Source organism: Gobio gobio, assembly GCF_949357685.1.
Source record: "Gobio gobio genome assembly, chromosome: 14".
Lineage (NCBI taxonomy): Eukaryota > Metazoa > Chordata > Actinopteri > Cypriniformes > Gobionidae > Gobio > Gobio gobio.
This window is the reverse complement of record NC_137107.1, coordinates 24,158,686-24,171,351: the sequence shown is the minus strand read 5'-3', so window position 1 is coordinate 24,171,351 and position 12,666 is coordinate 24,158,686. Positions and strand designations below refer to the sequence as shown.

At 36.4% G+C, this 12,666-nt stretch overlaps 1 protein-coding gene across 2 annotated transcripts in view; it reads left to right on the top strand.

Moving 5' to 3' along the window:
- Positions 1-12,666, top strand: part of ppp3ca (protein phosphatase 3, catalytic subunit, alpha isozyme) — a 65,531-nt gene that overhangs the window by 39,283 nt on the left and 13,582 nt on the right. For both annotated transcript variants that reach the window (XM_079835669.1, XM_079835668.1), the window contains exons 3-6: positions 1,629-1,753; positions 5,817-5,928; positions 9,177-9,322; positions 9,444-9,583. In XM_079835669.1, coding sequence (XP_079691795.1) covers positions 1,629-1,753; positions 5,817-5,928; positions 9,177-9,322; positions 9,444-9,583 — 523 coding nt within the window. The remainder of the gene's footprint in view (positions 1-1,628; positions 1,754-5,816; positions 5,929-9,176; positions 9,323-9,443; positions 9,584-12,666) is intronic.

Genomic DNA, 12,666 nt, shown 5'->3' with positions numbered 1-12,666 from the left:
AGCCATTTAACTCAGATATAAGTCACAATAGAAAATTAAAGACATTTGCAATTTCTATTTCATGCTGACAGTATCTCTCTTTTAGGAAAGCAAGTCAGAAATATTGATGACTCATCCTGCACTACACCTATTTTGTCCAATCAAATTGTATAGAGAATGAGATTGAATAAGATTGCCCCTTGTGTTGTTTTTGAATGCATCTAAACAGCCCATAAGAAGCAGGTTCACATGGGATATTGTGAACCTGAAACCAGCTTGTTATAGGGCTCCCTGAAGACTGATTAGTTATTCAGGCAACCCACAGACTAGTCGATTTTGAAAATATGTCGTTTTGCACATCTTTATTCTATGTATTGCCTTCCTGTTTCAATAGGACACACACATTTGTTCAAAAGTTTGATGTCAGTCAGTCTGTTTCTTACTTGTAAAGTTACCGAAGTTACTCTTTTGAACTTTCTATTCATCAAAGAATCTTGCAAAAAAATGTATGACGGTTTCTACAAAAATATGTATCAGCAGCACAACTGTTTTTAACATTGATAACAATAAGAAATGTTTCCTGAGCAGCAAATCATCATATTAGAATGATTTCTAAAGGATCATGTGACACTGAAGACTGGAGTAATGATGAAAAATTCACCTTTGCATCACAGGAATAAACTACATATTAACAAAAATCAATATTGCCATTTTATTGTATTTTTGATCAAATAAATGCAGTTTGATGAGCATAGGAGACTTACAGACCCCAAGCTTTTGAACAGAATTGTACATTAACGAGGAAAGAACGATTTCATGGTGTATTTCATGCAAGTGGGAGAAACAGGAAGTGAGATGCTCCACAGTTTCTCACTGGTCTCAAGCATGTTGACGCACTTACACTAGGTCATATCACACAATCTGGACTTTTGCTGTAAAACCAGATTCCTCAAGCCCCGGAGTTTGACTGATATTCTCAAACTCATTTCCTTCCTCACAAACTCAAAGTCAGAACAAACACATGTGCTTATAATTTCACGAACCTCTATCTTTGCATGACAGCTCTGTGGGCTTATATGTGGGGTTCATATACAGTATGTGATGAACAAGCTAAGAGGGTTTTAAATGTGTGTGTTTCCCTCTCTGTCCGTGGCCACACCCACACACACTAAAGGCTGCGAGGCCTCTGGGGCAAACGCTTAGGCAGCATCTCCATGCCAACGCAAACTCCTCATTTATTTCATTCTTTATTCTCATCAAATTCATGTCTCCATGGAAACAGGAGTTTGCGTTTCTCTCTCAGAGAGAGAGAATTATGTTGCAAAGGAGCAACATAGATCTTCAGGCCAGCTATGTTGGATATAGGCTCTTAGGTGGTTCACGCCCCCAGATGTGCACAGCTGTGATTGTGCTTCCTGGCAATTCGATCAGTTCATTATGGCTCGAGCAATCTACATGTTGACATTTAAGGGATTACGCCCAGTACAGAGCTACAGTTACAGTATGATTTTAGTAGCTATGGCTGTATGAATCCGCCATGGATTAACATTTTTATATCCTGTATATTGAACAAACAGTTGAATGCAGCTCAACAAGTCAATATTTTCTCCTCTCTCTCTTTCTCCACTGCCTTCTCTTCCTTTATGCAGTGTGCGGTGACATCCATGGGCAGTTTTTCGACCTGATGAAGCTGTTTGAGGTGGGCGGCTCTCCAGCCACAACACGATACCTCTTCCTGGGCGATTATGTGGACCGGGGTTACTTCAGTATCGAGGTGAGAAGAGAGTGCATCCATCTATTTAGGGCTGGGTGATAAACAATATCATATTGAGATTGCGATACAGTTTATGCTGATAACGGTGATGAGCTCTGGACATTTTCACTCGATATGAATTTGAATTGTCCCACCAGTAATTACCCCAAAGCAGAAATAAACATGACAACAACCAGTCAGTCCGCAGGGAGCTGGTGAGGGAAATGAAGGCAAAATTGTTGGAAAAAAAGGTAACACAATATCAATTATATGGAGGTGGTTTGGGTTTCTTATCGCTTTCCCTGCCATTGAAGGAAATTTCCAGCGTTCCGTGTTTTCAGTGTTACACAATATGGGGCACTATGACACATCTTCTGACAGCATACTGAATCTCCGAAAAGGCATGTGAAGAAGAAGCAGAAACAAGCAATATCATATGTAAGCAGACGCATATGTAAAATAACGCATCATCAACATTAAACGGCATATAAATCAAAACTGCCTAATGTTACTGAATGAAATGTCGACCCAGGACGAGGTATATTATTGTGCAAGCTTTGGGGGTGTTGATGGACTCGGATCTACTCCATCTATGTTTTGATCACCGTAATGAATCAGTTCAGAATCAGACATAGAGCCCGATCATACACCCGGCGCAATGCGACGGCAGGCATGACGCAAGTGTTTTTTGCTAGTTTCGGCCCGCGCAGCAGCACACAAACATTTTTAAATATTAAAAATAAAAGGATTCCTTTCTGGAGAAGCGTTCAGTCTTTGCGCTCGCAAATTTCGCCATGTAAATAGCGAATCCGCCATGGTGCAAGCGCAACTGGCTTTTAAAGGGAATGGGAGATGAGACTCTGATTGGTTTATTTCATGTTTCGCCAAAATGACACCCATGACTCATTAAGAGATTAGGTACAACCCTTTTGGACCATGCGACTGGCGTGCCAACCGTTTTTTCAGTCGTTAAACTAACAAAAGTGGATTCGGACACGCCCTAGGTGCACCTGCTCCATGCGCTTCAGACCATGCGCTCAGATCGTTAAAATAGGGCCCAATGTCTTTGACAAAAACGTGTTTTGCTCAGCTTTTTGCTCAATGTTGATTGTTTTTTAATGAAACTTCCCAACATTCAAGTGTTGATAAAAACAGAATGCATTAAGTTAGAATAAGCTCTGTTCTTTCTTTTGATATATTGCATGTTTAGATATTCATGCAACAAAATATTCTGGGGTCCATGAAAATTTATTGGACAATTTTCCAGCCAGTGGCTGGCAACTTTAAAAAAAAAAACTCTGGTGGGGAAAGAGTTAAAAGCGACAAAGCTAAGGGCCAGTTCACACAAGCGGGAGACAAAGGTCAATGGAACAAAAAGTTTTCTCTTCAAAAATCTTTTAAAGCTGCAATATGTAACATTTTTGCAGTAAAATATCGAAAAACTACTAGGTCCGTGTTATATATTTTGTTCAGTTGAGTACTTTCCAACTATTTGTAAATCGTGAGAAAATTGCTATTTCAACCAAGGAACCGGGACGTGTGAGGGAGTCGCCTGTCCATTGCGTCATATCTGCGTTCCCCTCGGTTTCCGAGTTTTATTTTGCAGAAATTATTTACTCTTACTGCAGTGTTCAACAAGTGTCATGGCAGCCGCTGAGCGAACGCACAGAGTAACGTCATAACATCATTTTCAACACACTCAGATGTATCTAATATGATAAACAGAGCTGCGTTACCTCATACTCATGACCGGAAAAGCGGAAAGGGGGCCGACGACTGTGGCATAATAAAAGTCCCGCTGCTCGTGAAGCGCGTGTTGCGTTCATCTTATTAACAATCGCTCCAGCGGCCTTGCTCAGCTCACGCAACACTCGGTCCTGCTCTGCTTCATACTACAGTAATGTTAATAATCGCATCCATGAACATGATTTCTGCCTGATTCCTATCCCGATTCTCTGTGAGGTGAAGACCACGTCCCAAGATTCTGCGCTCAAACTTGGTGTCATCAAACTACGCCTTTGTTTTGAATAGGCGACCTCTAACGGACGGAGACGTTACATAGTACACCTTTAACTTGAGTGGCGCGTTTTTAGAATGTTGTTTCATGCACGAGACGCTACAAAAGACGCAAGTGCAGCGGTCAAACACATCTGTCTAGTGCTTAGAAAAACAATGGAAAAGTGGAATGGAAAAATGCATTCTGTGTGAAGCGACCTAGACGGTGTGCAAAATATGTCATTGGTCAGTTCTAACCAAGGCAGGAAACGCAAAAAAACTTTTCTTCATCATCCCAGCGACAACACAGAGAGTACGACAGTGCAGTCACATGTTAATCTATGTAGCATAATGTCTGGTTTACAATGTTTATATTTTGCACTTTTTTACTAAAATTTCTCCCGCAAAATCATTTCATAAATGTAAAACCAGTGCATAGTTAATATTTTTTAACTTTATTTTATCTAATAGTGAACTTTTTATTGTATAGGTTTTACTTCTTCAAATTCTTGAGATGTTTGCTGGTTCTATTTTCATACCTTACAAGACAACTTAACTTAACATAAACTTTTAACTGGGCAAACATGCTTTTTTTATGTTATTCTTTTTTTGTTAATAAACTATATACTAAAATGTAATTAATGAACCCCCAGGCTTCAGTCATTGTCAGGATACTCTTCAAGTTGGCAGCATTATCAAATGATATATTGTGATAAATATCGATATCAATCAATATGAAAAAAAAAAAATTTGCCCAGCTCTACATCTATTCATGGTTTCACCGTGGATTTTTAATCATGTTAATTGAAAAAATTGCTTTATTTGGATTCATTTGAATGAAAAGGTTCATTTGTGTCATCACCAGGTCTAAATTGCATCTGCATTTCAGTACTGATTTTTAAGAAAAATCTGCAGAATTTTATTAAACATGGTGAAATGGTGTTAAAAAGAGTAACTGCACTAGCTGAAAGCATTAGTCAAAATATTTAAATAAACGAATTCTACGAAAACCTGCAGATGTTAAATGTTGTAATAAATATGAATAAATAAACATTTATAAATATGTAAAAATGTATATATATCAATATTAATTCAATAAATACTTTTTTATTGAAAAATTCCATGTAGTCTTTCAATTAATAAACATTATAACTAATTTAATCAATTAAATGCTCATTAAAATTATAAAAGCATTAAAAAGCTTTTTTTGTTTTGTTTGATGTATTATAGCATGCTAAATTTGCAACACACCACTGTAACTGCTTGCACCATGTGACAAAAATAAGTATTAATGATAAGAAATGAAATAATATGCCAGTAACAATCACATTTTAGCAGGATATTAATGAACATTGCCTGCAGCTCAAAAATGAATTAATTGTCCTCCCCGCATTCATTCTTGTCTTAAAATTTCTCCAGAAATGTACATGTTCCAGTTTCAAGGCAGCCGGTAGGTTTTGGAACTCACATGAAAGCATAACCCACAGTTTCTTTTGACCAAGCAGACACGGTTATTGGCTGATAGTCTCATCCCAGTAATCTTGTAACTCTAGAGTGTTCCTTTGATAACAAGAATGGCCAATTCTGTCACACATGTCAGGGAATCTTCCTCCAGCTTCAAACAGAGAAGAGGAATCAGTCATCCGTGAGCGCTGTGCTCTGACATTCACGCTCTTTGACATGTCCAGTTCCTGCCATCTTTGACTGCAGGCCATGATTAGGTCTGCGAACACGTCTCAACACCGACTGCTCAATTAAATCACTCAGCTCCCAATGTTTTTTGGTGTAACAATCTGCTTCTATTTGTTAAAGCATAAATACATGAGATCGGCATGAGTTTGTCAGCCTGGTTGTGTGTGTATTATTAGCAGTAAAGGGAGAGGAGGACACCCGTGTATGGTTTGGTCCGCGGGCAGCCAGTGAAGGTGATGGGAGCTGACAGTAGATGTGATAACATATGTAATGTAATTGGAAGTGTATCATTAACACTACACAGACCTTGCGCTGGCCTGCATTAGCATGATGTTTGTAGGTATCCCATGGATGTGGCCATATGTTTCAGCTTTTTTCTCTCTCTCTCTCTCTGTAGTGTGTTCTGTACCTCTGGTCACTGAAAATCCTCTACCCAAAGACGTTATTTTTACTGAGAGGAAATCATGAATGTAGACATTTGACAGAATATTTCACCTTCAAACAAGAATGTGAGTATTCCCCTTTTGTGCTTGCAATGCTGTTTAATGTGCTGGTTATGTCATTTGTAATGGCAAAAAAATCACTAGTGAAAAGCAAGGTAACACTTTAGTATGGGGAACCCATATTCACTATTTACATTACTTTTGCCTCAATAAACTCCTAATTTACTGCTTATTATTAGTTAGTATGCAAGTTTTTGTAGGGTTTAAGTTTAGGTATTAGCCTTGGGTAGGATTAAGGGATGTAGAATAAGGTCATGCAGAATAAAGCATTAATATGTGCTTTATAAGTACTAATAAAAAAACAGTATCCTAGTAATATGCATGCTTATAGTGGTAATTGAACCCTAAAATAGTTACCAAAAGTATCACTAGTTAGTAGTAAAGTAATACTTTTATTTATTTATAAAAAGCGACAGTTAAGACATTTATAATGTTAAAAATTAAATGCTGTTCTTTTGAACTTTCCATTCATCATGGAATGAAAAATGTTTCACGATAAAAATAGCATAACTGTTTTCATCATGTGATACTTTAAGACTGCTGAAAATTTGCTTTGCCATCACAGGAATAGATTACAATTTTAAAAGTATTAAAATATAATACAGTTCATTTAAAATTGTAATAGTATTTCGGAATTACTGTAGTTTTGATCAAATAAATGCAGGTGAGCATAAAACACTTCTAAAACGTTAAAAAATACCCAACTTATATTTAATATAATACATTTTTATATTATATTTCAAAATTTGTCAATTAATTTCATGTCGTATATCTGATTTGTAATTTATAGTTCAGAATAATGGTTTAAAAGAGTTGAGGTATAGATTCCATAGCGATTTATTTTCCTATATTTCACTGAAAATAATCAGTTTTCCAGTATATTTGATATCATTTTTATTTCCTTATTCAGAATAAATAATTGCATTGTGAATATGTTTTATAGGCAACACATTACAATAAGTTTCATTTAGTTAACATTAGTTAACATGATCTAACAATGAACAATACTTCTACTACTGCATTAATTCATCTTAGTTAATGTTAATTTCAGCATTTACTAATACATTTTTAGGATCAAAAGTTGTATCAAATAACATTAGCTTATATGAACTGACATGACTGTGAACTAACAGTAACAAAGGTTAATAAATGCTGTAAAAATAAAACCTATTGCTCAGTATTAGCATTTATATTTGATTTGTAATTCATGGTTCAGAATAGTGACACGTTTAAAAGGGATATACTAATTCCATATATCTATATTTCACAGTTAATAATCAAATCAGAATAACCGAGCACAGCCCTCAATTTCCTACTGTCTATTGTTCCTGAAAGGACAAATCTTTCTATTTAAAGTGAATGAGGTTTATAACGCAGAGCAGTTGGGAGGGGTGGAGGGGGGTGTGATGTGGAGTATGAGGTAATGCTTTAGAGCATAGAGACAGGTGAGGTGGGAGGGAGAGGTGCGGAGTTGACGGCAAACTCTTTCTGTGTCTACTCCACTGACGTGTCGGCATGGTTACAATGCTTTTGAGAGGTGGCGTATTGAGACATAATGAGAATAGGACACGCGTCGACACACTGAGAGAAAAAAACCTTCTCCGTCTGGAGACACTGTTTATCTTGTGTGTGACTGTGACGCACTGAGACACATGGGGCTGACCGTTAAAGTTCGGTCCCAGTAGGAATCTAATGAGGCCAGAGAAAAACATGATAAGTGCTGTTATAACAAAATAGCTTTTATTTGCGATAAATATTAGGTTGTTTTTGGCAAAAGAACTATAAAAAACACATGATGTCACCTCTGGTTTCTTCCTCAAAATGACTTGCCTTCATTCAGCCTTAGGGGGAATATTGTGGAAACCAAGATTTATTTTGTTGTTTTGAAATGAAAGAGATTGGTGTGCTATGTAAACATATTTAATGTTATTAATGCATGCATATGATGTCAGAATATTTACCTTATTAGAATATGACCGCCCACACCCACGTTTATGTAGCATATTTACATATGCTCATTTCAGCAACTGATAACAACTGCAGTGCCATTATCATAACAGAGATAATTTACATAAATACCAAGTTCTGTAATGAAACTCTGTGGTCTAATGGTCTAATGGTCACTGACAATCACATCATGGCACAAGCTGATTGGTTCCTGTTGCATCTGCAGCCAATGAGCTTGCTGCTCAACATTTAAATAGTTGGTATTGAAACCCTCCATCTTCCCCAGCTCCACCTGTATAGATCTGCTATGGGTAATTTCAAGACCAAATACATTAACATACTAAACTCTTCCATGATAGAAATACTATATGACTTATATGTTCTTGTCTTAAAGGTACAGTCACAATAACAGCCTGTTTTGAAACCTTGACTAACATTATAAGTAGGGCTGTCAAACGATTAATCGCATCTAAAATAAAAGGTTGTGTTTACATAATATATGTGTGTGTGCTGTGTATCATTATTATGTATATTTTTGAATACACACACATGCATATATATATATTTAAGAAACATTTGCATGCATATACTGTATATATCTATATAATTGATATGTTAAATATAACATAACTATATGTTCAAATATAAATATAAAAATAATTCTTAAATATATACATGCATGTGTGCATATTTAAATATACATAATATTTAGACACAGTACACACACATATATTTTATGTAAACACAAACTTTTATTTTGGATGCAATAAATCGTTTGACAGCACTAATTATTGAGTGGTTTTCAGGTAAAAAAAAATTCAAAATTATAAAATAATTTATTTATTTTTTTCTGATGTAAACGGCTTTATATCCAAATCTCAGATTTCATGTACTTTGAGGATGCAGATGATGAATTTTGAGGTGAGATGGGCACTCGCCTCCCTATTTATCATTTAAAGTTGCAATTGTGAATGTTGATGATACGATTTAGTTTTTACTGTTAAGAAAGAATAGTGATAAAGTAAAAATTCTCATTCAGCAGGTTTATGGGGTGACAGATGTGTGCAACCAAACTACATTTCCCAACATGCTCTGTGGCAGCACAAGAATGAAAAAAATCCACAGATAAAGCATCACATACACAACTAATGCATATTCTTTGGTGTTCAATTTGTTTGGAAAGTGAAAAACAGAGTAACACGTATTGGCTCATGGTTGTCTGTGTGCATTCATTGTCTATGTATTTAAACATAGTAAAATGACTTCTTTATACTCACTTGTTCTCTTTCTCCCTCACTGTGTATCAGGTAAAATCAAGTATTCAGAGCAGGTTTACGACTCCTGTATGGATGCGTTTGACTGTCTGCCCCTGGCAGCTCTCATGAACCAACAATTCCTGTGCGTCCACGGTGGCCTGTCCCCAGAAATACAGACCTTAGACGACATAAAGAAGGTACTGCCAAGCCATGCGTGAACAGCAGTGTTGTGTGTGGGAGGAGAAAGATTTCATGCATGGCCACAAGAAATGTGTGTATTTCTGTATTCTGTATTATATTTGTTTCTCTGTGGCCTAGTTGGACCGGTTCAAGGAGCCCCCAGCATTCGGGCCTATGTGTGATTTGCTTTGGTCTGATCCCCTGGAGGACTTTGGAAATGAAAAGAGCCAAGAGTACTTTACCCACAACACAGTCAGAGGCTGCTCATACTTCTACAGGTGGGTGATTTTGGTGTTTTAAGGGTGTGTGTTTTTCTATGTGCCTGAGGGGGGACGTCCTCACACTATATAGGAAGTTGTCACAAAGAAATGCCATTAAATGGCCTATTATGTACTTTTCAACTTAATAAAACAATTTATGAAACAACAAAAATGTACAGGGTAACATACCATTGTTTTATGCAATAAATATTGTATATTGTAATAAATAAATACATTTGTGTGATTAAAACACACGTGACGAGGTAAACGTTAGTTTAGTGGCCTTGTTACACGTGTTACATGTAGTTACTATAGTAATAAAACTATAGATTATGCATAATTAGATGCAACTAACGCAAAACAAACCCTCATCCCAAGTTCCCAACACTATAGTAAGTACATGTAGTTAATTATTATTACTCAGTACATAAATGTATAATTACACTGTAATATGGACACCTTAAAAATAAAAGTGTAACCAAATATGACAACAAAATGTATTATTATCAATATTGAAAACAGTTGTGCTGCTCGATATCTTTGTGGAAATTATTTTTTTTTTTTAAATCACAGTATTCTTTGATGAATAGAAAGTTCAAAAGAAGAGAATTTATTTGAAATAGAAATCTTTTTTAAACATTATAAATGTATTTACATTTTATTTATATATGTATTTATATATTATATATGTATATATATATATATGTATTTATTTTGAACACAAACTTTTTAATGGTAGTATCTGAAAAAAAAAAAGTGTTTACATTGGTTTTATTGTGTTCACCTTTTTACACTACATCTATAAAAACATTAAGATGTTAGGATTTTAGTTTGGAAGACAAAATTGACAAAATTATCCTTTTTACAATGATTTTAAATGAGGAACCAACACACACAACCACTCAGGAACAGCTTCTGTGACGACTAACCCCCGGTTTCCCGTGTGTGTGTATAGGTAAATATAGGCATATGTTATATAGGTATATGTGTCAGCATGTATGTAGATGCTTGGGTAAGACAGATTGTGTGCACATATTTGAGTGTATTCATGTGAGTGTGTGTGTATGAGAACAGTCAAGTCTGTGGGGGGTTGTTGGGTCTCTCCAGGTGTTCAGGGTTGCTGTTGTTTTCTGCCCTCTGCTCTGAATGCATAAAGCAACAGCCTCTTAATATTTCACACACTCTGCTGAAAATTTGATGGAACGGCAGTGAGCATGTGTATGTGAGAATGAGTGTTTGTTTCCCATAGAGCGAGAGTGAATATTGGTCTTTTGTTTTTCAGCATTGTAATGTTGTGCTTTAGCATTAGCATTAGCATATAATCTTCTGTCGCTATACAATAGCTTTGTGTGAGGAACAGATAGAAAGATAGATCCTTTCTATATCCATCCATCCTTGTAAACTGCAGATTTGGGCCAGTGATTTGATTTGAGTCTTACATTTATTAGTGTGTCTATGTGTTATATGTTACAGGACACACAAGACTGAATTTATTACACATACACACAACGCTTCATACTCTACTGAGACAGATACATACCCACACACATTTCTGTTATGCAAGGCTCACAGAAGCCATTTGTTTTAATCTGTGTTGTCAGTGTTCCTCGAGCTGCCCACCTCCCTGAATCACCATGTTGGTGTTTAATCACTACTCGTTCACTCCATTCACTCCGTTTGTTTATGTGATTGCCTTCATGCTAATGTAGGCTCTATGTATATGGTTTCTCATAATGCACCTGTACCAATGAAGACATTTAGAGTATAGAAGAAGCAATTAGTAGCAAATTAATTACAAATTACACAGAATATTCCCTGGTTCAATACAAATTAATATGCATATTGTTTACGTCCTGTAGCTATAGGCTACTATTGATATACAGTGAGTATTTTTCATTTTATGGATTGGCTTCCATTGTAAAGGTGCAGTCACGTTTGTGAAATTTGGACAAAATGTAGCTAGCCTATTGTCAATAGTGTAGCAATGTATGAAATACTGCTCATAGAAAAGTAACTTTCAGCTTTCTGTTAGTCAACGAGGTAGGGATGGGCAACAGTGGTCGAGTAATCGAGTACTCGAACGTGACAGCGACCATCGATCATGAGAACGATGATCGCCCTGACTTTAAAAAAAAAAAAGTCTCTTTTTTCATTGGTTATTGCGTCATATTGCGCGGTACCTGAGGTCTGATTGGTTAGCGTTATATAGCACGCCTCCAGACCGCGGCGAAATAAAGTGAAACTGAGGCCTGCACTGCAGTGATGTCTGGAATAGTGCAAGATGTGCAGCGCCAATCTGTCATAGCCTACATAGCATTATAATGACGATGGAAATAGAATGCTGTAAATTATCTGTGCTTAGTTCCCCGTGTATTAGCTGTTAAAGGAAATCCACAGAGAAACTAGCGAGAACACTCAGACTAGCGTGTGAAGTTCATGTGCGCATTCCGTCCTTTTCTGCAGATGCACGTTGTAAGATTACTTTTATGTTGTCTATATCTGATTAATCTAATATAAAACGCGTTATATAATTAATAAGCTAGCAAAGCGCTGCCGTTAAACCGGCTGTTGTTCATTCTCTTCAATTTCAGCTCAAATGCATTAATGCTCGACATGATGGTTTAGAGACAGTCATATTCTTTTTAGATAGGCTATTTCTTTCTCAGAATCATTGATATTAGTAATGCAGCAGTTATATACTGTTCTCGTATATTTTAACAGTAGACCTAGTTTATTTAAAGTTGTTTTTCTTTATGAGTTCGAAAACGCGCAGTGATGTCTGTAAACGCTTCGATCATGAATAATAAAATTAAGTGCATGATGTGCAGAGTCAATCTGTCAAAGCATTATAATGAGAACACGATTTTAATAAAATGTTGTTTCTGTGTGAATTCGTTGTCCGTGTATCAGCGTTGTTAAGGGAAGAGTGCATTCAAAATGTTCCGTTTCAAACCATAGCCTGTAAAATCTAGCACGCTGAAGTTCACGTGCGCATTCACGTCCTTTTGTGTTTTTTTAAGTTGTAATAGGTTCATATTAATCTGATATAGGGTGCGTTTGGTTGAGTTTATTAACCAGCTAGCAAGCTCTGCAGGGTGGTG